The sequence below is a fragment of the Vanellus vanellus genome (assembly GCF_965231255.1).
Source record: "Vanellus vanellus genome assembly, chromosome: 5".
Lineage (NCBI taxonomy): Eukaryota > Metazoa > Chordata > Aves > Charadriiformes > Charadriidae > Vanellus > Vanellus vanellus.
Window position 1 is genome coordinate 346,504 of NC_138910.1, and position 17,426 is coordinate 363,929.

The 17,426-nt window shown below is 42.4% G+C and overlaps 1 protein-coding gene across 1 annotated transcript in view; it reads right to left on the reverse strand.

Annotated features, from left to right (window-relative positions):
- Positions 1-6,007, reverse strand: part of TANC1 (tetratricopeptide repeat, ankyrin repeat and coiled-coil containing 1) — a gene marked incomplete at its 5' end in the record, with an annotated part of 80,344 nt that extends 74,337 nt beyond the window's left edge. Inside the window, one exon of the mRNA XM_082483900.1 lies at positions 5,947-6,007. Within this exon, the coding sequence (XP_082340026.1) occupies positions 5,947-6,007 (61 nt within the window). The remainder of the gene's footprint in view (positions 1-5,946) is intronic.
- Between the last annotated feature and the right edge of the window lie 11,419 nt (positions 6,008-17,426).

A 17,426-nucleotide genomic window follows, 5' to 3' on the forward strand; every position in this document is an offset into this window, starting at 1 on the left:
GTATAAAATGTTGCTAAACAGCAAGGCATATAAACAAAATACCCAAGATACGCCAATCTACAACAAAACATAATGCAGAAATAAAAGCATCCATTCTATCCTAACATTCAAAAACTTCGTCCACTCATATTTAGGTCAAAGATACTTATATAAAGATACTGGAATACAAGGAGGAGGAAAAACAAAGGAAACAAAGTCTCAAAAGAGTATTGTAAAAAACTAAGTCTGATCTACAGGAAAACCAAACAACATCAAAGAAAAATTTATTAATATGGAACTTTTTTGTAGCCCAAATTAAAAAAAAACTGAAGACATTCACTGAAAGTAGGATGCATATGAATACATAAGCACTTCAATACCTTTTATTTTATCATCCAGAAATCCAAACCACTGATCTCATTTCTCCAGATTCTTTACCTTTAAAGCACTACAGTTTTACATTCTAAACATTATCTTTTTGTTGACATAATAATTTGTCCCGTTAATTAAGCACTACATAAACATCTAACAAGCCCTTAAGCTGGGAAATGTAAAAGTCCCAACTACTTACCACACTAATTTCTACTGAAATCAATGAAGTTTTCAGGCATACCGTGTACTACATTTGATGTTATACTTCTGATGGGATTTAGTGCAGGAAGAACACTGCAAACTAAGCACAATACTTCCATTATTCATGTTCCTTCAGGCCTGATATTGGGTCAACAGAACAACAATGCTCATGCGACTAAAAAGCCATCTGAAATAATTGGGCATGTTCTGTAGAAATCCAATATACAGGATTTTCTTTTCACGTTGAAATACATTACAAGTATTTTATGCTGAATGGTCTTTTGCTTACTAAGTAACAAAAAAGGCAGATCCCAGAACACAGGCACGTTGCTGGCGTTAGGACAGTTAAAGAAAACAAACGTAATAACATGCTGCAAAGCAGCTGGCAGCATGTAAAACCAACAGGAAATACTAATACAAATCTCTCTCTGAAGCATTTTGAAGCATTTAAGAATGAGTAGTGAGTAAAACTTCTACTAAATCAATCATCATTAAAAAGTACTTTTGGTTTATATTCTGAAGCTTATGAAGTTTTTTCTTTATGCTGTCACCTCATCATGGACACAGACAAGCCTTGCAGGTAACCCTCTAGGGCTTGAGTTCGAAGAACAGTCTTCTGGCTCCAATTTACTGAATTGTGTCACTAACTTCGGGAGTTTCTGTGCTATACTAAAATAAAAAAGGTCAGCTCCTTCCAAGGGAGGCCAGAGGCAGAGAGTCTCCCAGTGGCTACAGAGATGAATTTAAAAACCTCCAGGAAAGAAACCAGCCAACATACAACCACAATCAACCGCCAAAACAACACAGAAGAGAGCAGAGAGACGTTTCCGAGGCAGCTAGAAAGAAACACAGGATAGAAATAAAGACAAAGAGACGAGATTATCTTAAATACCGAAAAAAAAGTTCATTAAGGAAACAAAGGCAAAAGGCAAAGAACAAGGAACGCAGCCGTGTGCCCAAGCAGAAGTCCTAAGGAGAAGTCCCGGTGGGGGTTACGCTAAGAGGCTCCCAGTCACAGACTGCCACCTCTTACGAGAAAGAGACCTTCTGAGGAACCTCTAAAGGACTTGGAGTCTCTTTCAGAGCTTAAAGAGATAACATTTATTTGATGGTAACAACCTGAAAAAGAGGAGAAAATACCAAATTTTTACTTTGTTTCTGAGGCTGACTGAAAACCTTGAGAAACAAAGGGAAACTGAGAGCGCAATTGCTGTACATTTCCAGCTCAGTGTACCTGAGACAGTGTGAAACCACAGATTACTTCCCAGGACGCAAAAGTTAATGCTCCTGTTTGCCCTCTTCCTGCTTGGCTCCAAACATTCCCAAAATAGTTTTCTGCTACTTTAATGTGACAGGTGCAGACTGTGGGCTTTTCCCCCCCTCGAGTTCTGTCCTTTACCAAGTACATACACCACTGCAGTGGAAGGAAAGGGGACAAGACAAAACAAAAATCAACTTACAGATACTTATTCCCATACATCAGAAATAACTATGTCTGAAAGGGTGTAAAGACAGGTTGCTTCATACCGCAGAAAACTGTAAAAAAGCTGGATGCAGAAAAAGTTGTATGCCTGGGTCAAAAAAACTGGTTTGCTTCAAGTTCCGTTCCTTTGGCACATGGGTTTACCTAAATACCGTATCAGCTAACTTGTCGTCAAATTCACATTTAGGAGTAAGTTCAGTAAGTTTTGTTTTGAAAAGCTGTCTATGCATAAACAACAAACTCTCAACACACATTTTCATGGATGTTCAGGTATGTTTGCCCACACTGATATACAATCATAATCACGTATGTGCACGTCTGAACACACACACTCTGCTTCATTGAGATTTCACCCAATCCTACAACAGCCCCCTTCTGTCAGTGCCTCCCCGCCACATCTAAAGAAACCCATTTTAATAAAACAACTGTAGAAGAAAGAATTATTGCTGAAGCAACTGCAGGATCTGAGCCCAACTCCGTACCGCTGGCATGCTGCTACCAGAGTAGCCGAAGGTGCCGTTTTTCCATCCCAAAGTGAGATTCCCACACGTCAGTCTGCCACCGGGTTAGGGCAGAAGTTGTTTATATAAAGACCCTCCACCAGCCTTTACTGTAGCACTCAGTCTCTCTCCCAAAAGCATCAACGCTAATTCTTGCGGCCCTCTTTTTCAGGATAACCCTGAGCTAAAAAAGTTATTAAAAATTGTATTTAACATACTCGGCAGCTAGATTTCAAGACCTTATGCACATCTTCGGCTCTTGCGCCCCTAAGTCAGGGCAAATGAGGACATTTGAACATTAAAATCCATACAAGCTATTTTTAAAAAAAACAGTCCTAATTTCTTTTTGTTCCTTAACCCTTTTACAGACTTTTTAACACTACAGTTGTGCCTTCAATCCAGGACAAAAGGCCCACCCGTTCCTCCCGGCGCGGGTTCCGCCAGGCCAGCAGATGTGACAGCACTAAGATGGAGCTCCTGCACAAACAGGAAGAAACTCTATTCAGCAGAACAGGAATCGTTCCACTCGGCTTTGAATGGCGCAGACTTCCAGGCGTTCCTGTCATACACAAGCAAACCCATGGGACAACAGGGGTTACTTCAGTTTAAGGATAAGCCACGGCAGTTCAGCCTAACCCTCTCCCCGTTCCGTCCCGTGGCCGAGGCGGAGCTTTTGGCAGCCACTGCTCCCATCTGCAGCCCACCGCCCCCGCGTCTCTCCTCGCCGGCTCCTGGGATGCAAAGCACGGGAGAGTTACCCACGCACCCCCGCAGACGTTTGGGAGCACATTCTGAACCGGCTACAGCAGCTTAAGATGTTACTACCTTCTAGCAGCTCAACGTTACTCCTAAACCGGGTGTACACTGGGGAAGGGTCACAGAAGTCTCCCTAAGGGGGTTCAGCCTGGCACTGCGGAGCTGTGCTCACTCACCTACTGCCTGCTATATTCTCAAGCTCTGAAAAAACAGAAGACTTTTTCAAAACTTCATCAGCAAAAAAAAAAAAAAAATCAAAAAAAAAAAAAAATCAAACCTACGTGCTCACGAAGCCTGGATTTACAACTGCATCATTCTGAAATGGTGGCCAGAAGGATGAATGTTTCCACATTAATGTTCTCCCCAGTCAGCTTCCATCATTAGCGCGCCTTTTCACTCCCTCCATAGTTCTTTAGAGAGCAATAAATTTTAAGAGCTGTTGTTGTTATTGAGGACCTGAAGGACCATGAAATGGGACAACTCTACAATTAAAAAAATTTCCATTTCCCATTGTTTGGAGTTTAAGGACCAGGGAGAGAAGCGAGCAAAAACCAAGCTCTGCAAAGAGCAGTGTTCTGTGCCTTGCTTCACACCTCTGAAAGCCGAAATATGTCTTACAGCTGAAAGAATTGCACGGTCCTTTGGAACAAAAGAGAAAACTATTAAACTGCACACAACTTTACAGGTCCTGGATGTAACACACAATGGAACACACACCTTTCTTTTCAAACTTTTCACAACATCTTCAAATACAAAATAAGCCAAAATCTTTGGAATCCACTGTACAGATTAATTACATCCTTTTTAAAAGCGTCTCCTGCACTCCTCCTTACTCCGGCTTTCACCAGGCAGGCATTACTCACCAATTTTTCCCAATACTTGGTTTCTGTAACATTCAATTCACACACGAAACTCTAGAGCTTTGCTTAAAGAACAAAACAAAAAAACCAACCCAAAAATGAAACCAAAAACCCTCCCACACCCTAACACTCCCCTTGCTGTTCAGAAATACAGCAGCATTGCATTTCTAAAAAACAAGGGGAGAAAATCCTTTCTTCTGCACACATTAATCCATACAGATGTGACGAGATCCTATAATAAAATAAAAAAAATGCTTTTTCTGACCTGAAGGAAAAAGGCTTTTCAAGCTTCAGATTTTAATCAAAGCCTGGTCAAAGCTCTGTTCCAAACAGCCTGATTTTCCTTTCGAGCTTAAACAATTTCCATCTAATACTTTAAAGAAAAACGTACCAATGAAAGCCTCACCACAGGAATCTTTACCCCACTATGTTTAAACAACTCCAGCTGGTAACTCCAAGTCAGCAGTACACACAAATTAACAGGATGCCTCTCGTCTGGCCCTGGGATCACTTCTGTGCATCTTTGATCTGGTGTCAATGTTTTTTCTTTCCAGGATAGCTCTCATCATTCAGTCGCTTAGAAAGAAACCGTGGTGGAGCGTAAACTTCAGAAAACCACAAGAATTTCCTGAAGAACACATTACCTGCCAGATGAACGCAGAACTGCTTTTTGCAAAAGAACACTTAAAATACCTTCCTTGTACAACTCAGTATAATTTTTAAAGCTGCAATGCAAGATACGCGTATAACTTGCTTGTCAAAGTATGACTGCATCGTTTTAAAGGATCTGACAAATGTGAACGTGGTAGTCATGTTACGTTCCATACTTCATACATTAAAGGAATTTTGTGGGGGTGGTTTTTTTTTTGGTTGTTTTGGTTGTTGTTTTTTTTTTTAATACTGGGAACAATAAATTTGTGTTTCCAAAGAGCATAAGTTCTCTCTTACAGATAATTTAGGATCTAACTCATCAGAAAATCAGATCTATTAGTCTACATTAATAGCTCGAAGTTAAAAATTTAACTGTGAAGAAAAGGTAACCGTCACTCAGGTCCACCAGCTTTCCAGCCATCGCAGCGGAGACTTCAGCACGACCTGCACAGAGCAGGCAGGTTTAGTACTCGGCCACCAACACCCGCCCACCTGTAACTATTACTCCTCCTCAAAGGGCACTGCTGGTCCTTCTCTGCCCTCAAAACTGGCAATTAGAGTTCTTCGATACCCTTTTTCCTCAAAGGCAATACACACTAAGTATTTGGTAGCCTACTAAATTTATGATTAATAGTAAAATAAGCTTTATTTTTTTAAGTGAAATTTGTTGGCGATTAATTTTACCTTCAAAAATCTCTGTAGTTAATGTAAAAACTAGAACGCGATAGAAGTTTGATAACCAACTTAAAACTTTTCACTACATTTATTTTCAATAATAAAAATTCTATTGCCCGTAATACATAATGGGTCCTTTTCCATAATATAATTGCATAAGTAGTTTAAAATATGTTTCTTTAGCTCCGGGTCCTGAACCTCTGTCGTTGGGCGGTGTTTAAGCTGGCAGGGCAGTACAGCCAGCCGGCTGGCAGGACTTCTATGGGAAGAACGGAGAGCAAGTGGCTCTCACCTGTCCTTCCCGCAGCGACCCAGGAACGAGCGCACGGGACAGACCTTCGGGAAGCTTTCGACCTGCTACCTGTGCCCCTGACCGCGGGGCATCACTGCCGCAACACAACACATTCAGTTGCCGGATGTATAACGCACAACTCGCCTACATTATAAAATATGTTATGAATATTCCTACCTGAGTCTTTCTTGTTCCCTTTTCCACCGTCTCGGCTCTTTTTTAAAACTGCCTTTAACATTGTAAATGTTGCTCCTAAAGGATAACAGAAAGAAACAAAAATAAATACAACATTAATAATGTCCATTCACACAAACCCAAACAAAATAGAGATAGGATCAATACAAATAAAACAGTGAGGTAATCAGAAGAAACTTTTTAGTAGTTACATTTATTTTTTACAACATACCTCGGTTAAGCAAAGTCCTGAAGCACAAGGAACGTTTTAATACTTGAGCTAAGTAATTAGAGTTCACTGTCTTATACAGAAAAATAGTACAGCATTCTCCACATTCCACATATAATTAAGGTTATAAGGCCAAGCCCGTGTAAGTTACTGTAAGAGACTCTGGCAAAAATAAACCAGAATAAAGGTCTGACTCCCGGCCAGAGTCCGTCAGCGTGGCCGGGGAGTGGTGACATGACACCAACCTGCCGTCAGCCAGGGACACCGGACCGCGGGGGCATAAAGCGGGCAGGTGACAGGGGGACATGGTGCCACCACACAACTGTTCTTCACCGCTGCGCCACGCACTGCCGACCGACACAGAAAAACACTCCCCCGAACAACGCTCAGTTTTTTGAAAATAAGAAAGTATCTCCTAAAATCCAACCACAAGATCACGAGAGGGAAACACTAAATGCAACATGACAAAACACTCCCTTCCTCGCTCATCTGGATGAGCTACGTACAGAGACAACGCACGAGAGCAAATCTTCTGAGATTAACAAACGGCACCAACAACTAGAAAAATCAGTTTAAGATGGAACGCCTGAGCCAACACTTAACCGCAGCCCTGGTTACTTGCTTTGAAATACCACAAACTTCGTGGTCCCCCACAGCTAATGGCTGGGGGGATGAGAAAGGACTGTACCTCCACTCTCACTCATCGTGTGTCTTTCCAACCGCTTCCCCTTTCCCAGCACTCACGCCTTCTGGCTTTGCACCGCTCCCTTACACAACAGCTTTCACAAAAAGCAAGAACAAGGAAAAGCAACAACCCACGTCCTCAGGCACACTGTCACAAAAAAGGCGGAATGACTTTTCTGAGAGCCTCAGGCACAGCCAGCTGGAAACAGCCCATCTGCTGATACGAGAAAATAAACCACTTCTTCAGTTGTACGAAGACCAACACTGCCTTTCAAACAAAGTCCTCATTCCACTCTGTCCGGTACCAAAGAGGCCTCTGGAGGAGACCATGTCCCTTTGCGGGCACCAGAATTCACATCTGGACCAGGGGGAAGGAATGGAGAAGACAACACCAGAGATGGGCGGTGTGGACCCTGCAACTTAAGAGACTGGAAAGGTTGTTTATTTTAAAGAGCAATATAGACTGGAAAGGTTGTTTATTTCAAAGAGCAGAAGACTCGAGGAGAGGCCTAACCACGTTAGCCTGTTGTATATTTTAAGACCCTTACACCGAAGGGAACAATCTATCCGATATATCAGCTCTCCATGGACCAAGTACCACGCGCCTGCTGTGCAGCAGGCAAAAGCTAGCCTAGACACAAAGAGAAAGCTTCCTAGCAGTATGGTCACAAACTACGGGAAAACTGCCAGCCCGCAAGGAAAGAGTGGAACATTTATCTCTGAAACAGCCATCTGCAAGAGAAAACCACAACTGGTTGTGGCTGGAGCAAGACGTGTTAGACTGAGGATGAAAGATCCAGGCAAGTTAACGTATTTCGTTTGTATGACACAGTTGTCAGTGGATGGGGACAAAAGCAAAAGAAAAGCCACAAGCCAAGCCATAAACCTCGCAAGCTTCTGCCCCAGGCATGAAAAAAGGTTTGTAAACTTTAAAGCTTATTTTTCTTCAATTCTATCAGAAGTTGTTTAAAAATGGAAATCTTTCAGACAGGTCAGATGCGTACGCTGGAGGGTGAACCAAACGCCCCCTCCAAAGCCCTCCCCACACCTCCTCTCTGCGGCGTTGGCTTCAGCCAAGGGGAACGCGCAGGCTACAAAAGGCTCATCGGGAAGCTCTGTTTATTTAACACAGACTTTGTGCTTCATATTCAGACACCGGCCATTTGTTCCAGAAACCTAGATATATAAATTTCACCTTAACATTACAATTTGAAGGTCTTACATTCTTTGGAAGCCATTTGTTATATGTAATTGGCTCCTTAAAAATCAAAGTTTTCTCAGCTCATTTCAGCACGTTGCAATGCAGGTAACTGCACTGAAGGGTACCGTACCTTTCAAACGTTCCTCACAGGCACTGACGGGCTCAGTTAGAGCATTCAGCGAAGGAAATACTGTTCAGTCATCTAATTTAAGGCTGAAACATAATGCGTATGTAGAAGAATGGGAAGTCTAATTAGAGCTGCAGAGACATTCTTAATTTGGTATTCCCTAACTTCTGCCTGGCTTTGAGACGTGAACGTTAACTCTAAAATTATGCAGTGTTGTACATTGGTGGTATGTTGTATGACAAATTTTACTTACAAGCATTTTAAAATCTCGTCAGTCTTGCAGAACAATAGTGACTTTATTAAAATTCAGCTGGTATCACCACATGAACAAGGAAGAAATAGTCCACCTGAAGTCTTGCTGAAGTTCACAGATGTCTAATCTAGCTCTGCCCTAGAGACCAATGGATGCTTTTTTTTTCCCCCAAAAATGATACAGCTTAGTGGTGTAGTACAACCAAAACCAAAAATACAAGAGGGCAATTACGAAAGAGTTTGGCTCCAGAGCTGATGGGAGGAGGTGGAAGCCTACTGTAAGAGAAGACAATGACACTGTTGCAAGAGAACTGGATCTTTCTTAAGAAAAGTAATGTAATAATAAACCACAACATTTACAGGATCTTGAACAGGTGCAGTGCTACAAGAAACCCTCTGTAGCAGCTCAAAGAGAGAAGAAATGTGAGCTTAAAAAAAGTCAGTGGAAAAAATAACGGGAGCAAAGAGGAACGCAATGGACAAATTCTGTGAACTCTTCCCTAGAGGATTGCCAACCGCCCCTTTGAAAGGGACTCCTTCCTCTCCACCGTGGCACTGGTGATTGCCCGTTTTTTCTAGTTATGTAATTCCACCGTTCTTGAGATCGCAGGCATCTCCTTACGTCAGCTAACCGCTGAGCCAAATACTCCAGCTGATTCCCTGTACAGAGCTCGCAAATGATTTATGTCTGTAGCAGTAATTTTGAGATATTACACCACCAAAGACCACTGGCACTTACAGGGGATGCGAATACACGATGGAAAGCTCCTCTCACAAGAGAAAAACCGAAACAAAAATATTTAACAATATTTTGAAAATTCATTCATTAAATGTAAAACACAGCAATTTGGTATATTTGTGTGTGTGTATAAAAATTCTTATCTAACCTGGGCAAACTCACGGCTTCTAAAATATGACATAGACTGTAGTTCATCTGTAGCGTTTGTTCCCTGTACTTTAGAAACACTGAATTGCTGGATGCACAGAGGCTTCAAGTTGAAGACTTTACAGCAAAGCAACACATTGTACGTTTGTCTACAAAGTAATGTATGCTGTCAGAGTTGCTTTTTAAATTGCATTTTCTGACTTAGCTTGGCTGACTATAAACTAGTGAAAGAAAAATTCCTCTGCATTCCCCACCAGTGGTAAGAAGAGGGGAAGGATCACCTCCCCTGACCTGCTGGCAACCCTTTGTCTACCGTGGCCTGGGATACCATTAGCCTTCTACGCTGCAAGGACAAACTGCTGGCTCATGGGAACGGTCTGGATGGTAGGGCAGAGTGTCTTCTAGCAAGCTCGCTGACAATATGAAACGGGGATGGCCGATACACCACGGTCGCGATTCCGTCCAGAGGGACCCTGACAGGCTGGAGAAACGGTCTGATGGGAACATCATGAAGTTCGAGAAGGGGACGTGGAAAGTCCTGCACCTGGGGAAGAACAACCCCAGGCTCCAGTATACGCTGGGGGCGCCCAGCTAGACAGCAGCTTGGCAGCAAAGCACCCGGGAGTCCTGGTGGACCCAGAGTTGACCACGAGCCAGCAATGTGCCCTTGCCACAAAGAAGGCTAATGGTATCCTTGGCTGCATCAGAAGAGCACTGCCAGCAGGTTGAGGGTGGAGATCCATCCCCTCTGTTCACCACCGGTGTAGCTACCCCCCCGCCCCAAGTACCGAGTCCAGGTCTGGGCTTCCCAGTTCAGTGTCAATATTTGAAGGGAGGGTGCCAAGAGGATGGAGGATCTTTCCAGAGGTGCCCAGTGACAGGACAAGAAGCAATGGGTACACATGGAAACACGGGAGGTCCCCCCTGAGCATCAGGAAACACTTTGTCACTGGGAGGGCACAGGTTGCCCCAGCAGGTTGTGGAATCTCCGTCATTGGAAGTATTCAAGAGCTGTCCGGACACGGTCCCAGGCAACCAGCTCTAGACAACCCCTGAGCAGGGCGCTGGGCACAGTCCCTTCCAACCTCAACCATCCTGTGATTAACGAAGGTGTTGAGCAGGATTAGACTCGGCATCGACCCCGGGGGTACACCGCTAGTTACTGGCCTTCAGCTAGGCTTCGAGCCACTGATGCCACACGTGGTGTGCATTTCACACCGTGGCACTGAGGATACTCCACCCCCTTTGGGCCTATCCATCCTGCAGGCAAATACACCGCACCTACTGCTTTTAAGGGATAACCCCCACTCGCGCTCAAAAGACGAGAAACACCTTGGGATGGATCTAACGTACTGAGGGGGTGGTGGGAAGAGCGGGAAACGCAATTGTAAACCTCTTGGGTAGGTTCCAGTACGTTGCCTTTCCCCCACAAGGCCCGCCTCAGGCCAGGCTCCTAGCAGAGGCAGGAAGTGCCTCGCTCGAGCGGCTGCAGAGAAGACACTTTCTGCCTCTGAAGAAAAGCTCACGGCACGGAGCAGAAAGCGCTACAGAAGCTAGCTGTATGAGTAGAAAGTGCTGTACGAGTAGAAAGTGCGTTGTAACTCGCTCAGTCTTACTTACAATGGCATATGCCTCCCAGTACTACAGAATCTAAAAATTCTAATTATCAGATTCCAAAAGGAAAGAAAAACAACTCCAAGCATTCTTTCTAAGTACACAGTCAAACACCCCTCCCAGATAACCTCCTCATCTAAGACATCAAAGAAAAGTCCCAATGTATTTATTACACTCTGCTTTTTAAATAGAAAGGGTTTTGTTTTTTTTTCTTTTCCATACAAAAAAGGTACGCCATGTTAGAAAGTCTGCACTATGCAATGGTGAGATCTGGAGCTGTTAATGAATTTCAGAATCTGAGAACAATAATCTACGTACACAGCTAGAACAGAGTGGCAATTAAAAAAAACCCCACACCTGAAAACCCAAGTATTATATTTAACTTTCTTCTTCTTTTGCAAACAAGTATAAATTTTCGATTAACCAGAACAGAGAGGCTTCATACAGAACTGAAATCTTACAGTATATGTCATTCCTATTCTTAGGATACAGGTAGAGAATAAGAAGAGATCAAATAAAAGGAATCGAGGACAATTCCATCCCAAATCTTCTCCTTTTGGAATCGAGGCCAGCTTCCCCACTGTGCACACAGTTCTTCAAGGATGTATTCCAATAAAGAACAGGAATGGCATGCGAGACGGCTGCTTATTCAGACACATTCAGTGTAGATACAGAAGTTGCCTATTACCCCAAATTACAGTTCATTCTCCCCATAAAATGATATGCAAAAATGAAAAATAACCACTTCCAAAGAAATTCTCCTTTTGCTACGTCAATTATCCTCACGGAGAGACCTAAGCAATAAAGGCTTAGGAAAGCAAACCCAGTGAAATTCACTATTCATTTGCAAGCTGAAAGGCACAAAAAATAAACTGTTTTCTTCAGTAATCCTAAAGCCAACACCACGGTTACTTTACAGCATCACGGAAGTTGCACAAAGGTGTGTAGTTGAACTGTTTAGGATTGAACCAAATACTACAGCTTAGAAATACTGATTACAAATAGATGATGTGGAACGACTGAGGGATCTGGGGTTGTTTAGCCTGGAGAAGAGGAGGCTGAGGGGAGACCTTATCACCCTCTACAACTACCTGAAAGGAGGTTTTAGAGAGATGGGAGCTGACCTCTTCTCCCTGGTTACAAGTGATAGGACAAGAGGAAACGGGTTCAAGTTATGTCAGGGCAGGTTTAGACTGGATATTAGGAAGCATTTTTTCCACTGAAAGGGTTATTAAACATTGGAATAGGCTGCCCAGAGAGGTGGTAGATTCACCATCCCTGGAGGTGTTTAAGAAAAGGGTAGATGAGCTGCTTAGGGACATGGTTTAGAAGTGGTGGTGTTTTTATCAGGGTAGGTTAATGGTTGGACTTGATGATCTTAAAGGTCCCTTCCAACCTCACTAATTCTATGATTCTATGATGTGATATTTAAAAAAAAAAAAAATTGTACATACTGTGAAGCTGCCTGACAAATATCCAAAAGCATTTCAGATAAAAAATTCTTCATGCTCATCTTTCACACTTCAAGAAGACTGATTAAACTGAACGGCAATATTGTACATTTATATTTCCTCATCCCTTGAAAGAGACCTGGGATATTGGATCTTGTGTAGTTTTAAAGATATTTTGATTAACAGGATGTTTTCCAGCAATGCTGGCATCTCGTCTTTTCGAAGCACATTGTATTTCCTCTTTCTCCACAACTAAGGTTAAATAAAATCATTCACAAAAATTTCAGGAACACTTTCAGCTATTGCAATTGCTTTTCTTTGGTAAACAAGTCAGTTTTAGATTTTCTTGTTTCCAATTTTTAAATTCTGCCCTGAAACCACCTGTTTGTTGTTTGGTTGGGGTTTTTGTTTTGTTGCTGTTGCTGTGGGGGAAACGAGGGGTGTGTGTGTGTCTGTGGGGTGAGGGGGTGGGGGGTGTGGAGTGGTTTTTTTAAAAACTTTAACTGTTGTTTCCATTTTTAAAACAGATACCAGGTGTGGACTGGCTATCCAAGGGTTGATATTAAATGATATCACATAAGAAGGAAAATACCTCAACACGCGTTTGCTTATGCAATCAAAGATCGGGTTAGCTGCTCACAAAGCTGGACCCCCCACCCCAGCTCACGTCAAATACATTTTAAAACAGGTCCTGCCCTCCCACCAGTCCAACTGTTGTTCCTTAGAGACACAGGACATTTCATACAGTTGCCTCGTACTCAGCGCATGAAGGGAAGGGGCGGAAAGTCCCTTGATTTAAGAATTTGTACGATCAGCATTTTCATAAACGAGGGACTCCAAAACAAGATCAGGTTTGTAAAATACAAATGCTAGGTTATGTAGAGAGTTGGGAACACAGACAAATACAACAGTTTACTTCATTACTAATCTTTTACAAATTAAGTACTTCGCTACCTAAGGAATCCTCTCCGAAAAGCAAAAAGACAGAAAAAAAATCTCTCCCCATTTTCACTCTGCCTGTGAGCCTCCCTTAACGCTCAGCAGCTTCCTTGCGTGCGAGTATTTTCCACATATAGCTACTACTGACAGATGCCAACATCAGTAACAAGACAATTCATAGCTTTTGTTCGCATTCGTAACTTTTGTCCCACCTTCCTTCCAGGTCTGCAGCCTGCACGTTTCATATGCCTTACCCATCAGAGTGGGCTGTTTGCAGAGATCCACCCACAGGAGTTCATCGCTTCTGGAGAGGTGAAATAAAGTAATCCTACAGGTACGTAACCACCTGAGCTAAGGCCCACAAACTCCGCGTTTACCTGCTTCCCAAAGTTGTGGTGTTCAGTCTCTCCACATTTAAATCCTGAAAAACAGTTAGCATATATTTGCAAAGAAATAAAGGGTGGAACATCTTAGTCATTCTACCATTTGCACAGAAGTACTTCAGGACTCACCACCTTCCAGTGGAGGATTTATTAAACATATACTTCAAAAGAGCTGTATTTTAAAAAGTGTATTTTGTAAATATCCCAAGACTCAGTCCTAAGGTTTGCAGAAAACTTGATTTAGTCACAACTGCCTTCATTGCCTTTACGTGCATTAAGAATTTCATGGTTTACACGTAGAGAAGTTTCAACACTTCCCTTAATTCAAATTCCTTTAGCTGAACTGTATTTGTCAAACAAGGACAAAACAACAACAAAAATATTTAAAGCAGCGAGGTGCTACTGATGTAACAGAAATCACGATAAGACAGTAAGTAAAAAATCCTTTAAAATGACTACATTTTGAGTCATCAATATCTAACATTTTATAATAAACAGAGGGCATATTCCCAGACCTAAGAGACTCCTAATTCAAGAATGTTTGTTTGAAAACAAGAGAACAGTGTTTTTTACTTTTTTTTTTTTAAGGTACAACTTGTGATAAGATATACTGTTTTATTATTATTCAAATACATGAATGAAAATGATAAAACAGATGCACTGAAGAGGTCTGTCTCTGACTTCATACAATAAAAGTAAAAGGCACATATGATGTTTCCAAGGGGCTATATTTGGCCAAATCCAAACAAACTCACTGAAGTTAAACAGCTATTATTGAAATGTTTTTCTACAATGCCCTGAACAATTACAGTCTTTACCCTTTGCAGATATTTCTTATACAGGAAGAGCAATACTGATATAAAAATTGACAAGCTATACTGTATTTTTTTCATTTGTTGCTCACTCAATAACCTAATTATTATTAATCTTACCTACGAGATACTGCCCCCCGACACCCCTGAAAGCTATGCATCAATTTAACAGGAGGCTGCAAAGAACCCAGAGGTTTCCCATTTGCTGCTCACTTCTACATAGTGGAATTCTGCCCTGAAGCACTATTAAAATACAATGAAAGAGGTGAAAGATGAGGAAGCGTGAGAAACACCTCATTATCGTGTTAGCTATTAGAATGCGCTTTTGCGGTAGCTTTTTTCCCACCAGTCGGGTTCTAGATTTGACTGCCCAGATGTCACAGATGTACCTATTCCCTCCTGCAATCACCCAGTTTTGGGCTATGCTACTCCTTTACCCTATCCCTGATTATTTTGGCCAGTGTCTCTACGGACTACAACACAGGGGAAAAGATGGTCTCTTCACCTGACTGCTGTCCAGAAATCCTTGGTCAGGTGCCAGACCCTGCCAAAATGACTGTTTATCAGTTGTAAAGACTCCTGTTGCCCAGCTACTTGTTACTATCCCGAAGCGCTGAAGAAACTGATATTGCACTGAAGCAGACAAAGAGCGCTCACAAGTCAGAAATCTTAACTTCAAAGGTCATAAGCACCTGTTTGAACTAACCTGAACAACTCAGCAATGATGCAGATGAAGAATCATCAGTTGAGTCATTTACCTGTCTACACTGGGGAAAAAGAGCAGCAGTTGTCAACAGTGGAGCCATAATAATCTTAAAGATTCGCAGCTGTTTCTCATATGAAAAATATCTGACCACAGACAAATTTATTTTTTCCTTTCTTTTCCCATTCTGCCAAGTCCTTCCAGAGAAAATGCCAAGACCATAGCTTTCTACCATCTTCTACAGAATTACCCTTCTCTTCAGTTATGATTTTTTTTTTTTTTTTTTTTTTTTGGTAAGTCATCAAAAGCCCCCTACTTCTCATCACTAGTGAATTTATGAAATTTATCCTTGCTATTTAGTCTTCTTTCTGAACCCCTCTAGCTCTTGTAGTTTACAAGATACCACCAAATCCTTCGGAGGATCCAAAGACCCACTGTGCCCACTGTGCTCTCCCGGGCCCATCTCCTTTAGCCTAACTCCTCTCCCAGCAGGACTGTTTTCTCCCTTCAATTTTATCTTTAGGTATCACAGAAGCAAATTACTCTCTATCATTCCACTGCCTTTTATTTCTAAATTCAATGAATTATCTCTCCTCTCCTCCAGCTTTGCTGGCAGGGATCAGCGTACGCAGATTACGCCGCAAAGTGGGTTTTTGCTTCAGGGGCAAGAAGGTGGTGGGTGGGAGTGGTGTGGAATGACGAGGGGCGGTGAGAGAAAGACTGCTTGCTACTGGTCTTCAGCAATCATCCTCACCTCAATAAAAAGGTTTCACAAAAAAAATAAAAAGAAAAAGAAGATGGCCCTCCTCTGAGTGGAAAGAAGGTCACTATTTAGAGAGGCATTCTAGAATGAAATACGGTCACGAGGTTTAAAAAAAAGTCCTGAGGAAACAGCATTATGAGCACCCCCACCAGCACCCCCGGGAACCAGTGGATGTCACAGATAGAGTTTGCACTGAGGCAGGAATGAGCAAAGGGAAATGAAATCTAACCATAGATATTTTTTTTCTTGCCTTTGTCATAATGGCCACTTTGACCCCAACTCCCTCCATCCTCCCATGTTAAACAAAGTGACAAACCCCCTCCTTTAGAATCAATTATGAAAGGTTCACAACACTAGGCAAGAGAACTCATCCCTTTCCAGCTGGCAGAAGCGACACCCGGCACACGCTATGTCAGCAGAAAATCAAGAGCCTAAAACTAGATGAAAACTAGGTCAGAAACTGCCATTTCAGCTCCACTAGTATAAAGAAAATGAAGACAAAAATCACGCTAACCAAAATTCTGACCCAACTCACAGTAACCAAGTCTTATTTTACTGCATAGTTGCAACAGCCCCGTCCTCTCCAGAACGTGCAGAAGATTAGGAGTACGGAAATAAAATGTGTTTTTCAGTTTCTCAACTGTCCCAGATACAGTCCTAATTTCCAGACCAACATCAACAAGCTGCTCGTAAAACAACACAACCGTTCGCTCCGAGCAGGCAGAAGCAAAGGCGGTGCAGAAGCACCCATCTTACATTACACAGGCTGCACTTCAAACACCGTCGTGGGCAAAACCATCTTCCTTCGTCCTGCCGCTCTACATCAGCCTGAACCTGCTTCCTACGCACCGCAGCAACTCCACACGCTGGTTCGTGACCCACAGCACTGAAGACAACTGATCTAGCAAAGTGAAAACGAGGACAGATAGCACATTGGTATCTATGTTAACTGACCCTAACTTTTTAACAGATTGGCTCTCCGGACTATTCAGGCACTGTGCAGTTTCCAGCACATCCATTAGAAGAGTTGTGGGTTCCCCTATTTCCAATAAAAGGCCCAACAGTCTTTGCATTTTGTATTTAAGCAAGATTTTTCTGCTCCTGTTAAACTGCATGTACTATTAAGGAATCACCACGGTCTAGAAAGGTCAGCTGGGGAAGAAGCCAAAGAAATCAATCTAGAAATAATTTTAGTGTTAAAGACAAGCAATAACCGGAAGCAATACCTACTTTGCAAAAAACCTATTACTACAGGACAGGCTACAAACTTCATATAACAGTACCAAACTGACTGGCCACACATCAAATTTGTAACAATTTTGGGCAGGATTTGCAAAGGGCTACAACACCTGATCAGGGATCCTCTCTTCTTCGTCCTGCAGCAACGGGAAAACCCAGTTTCTCCTACAGCAGCAGGAGTGATGTCTTCATGACATGAA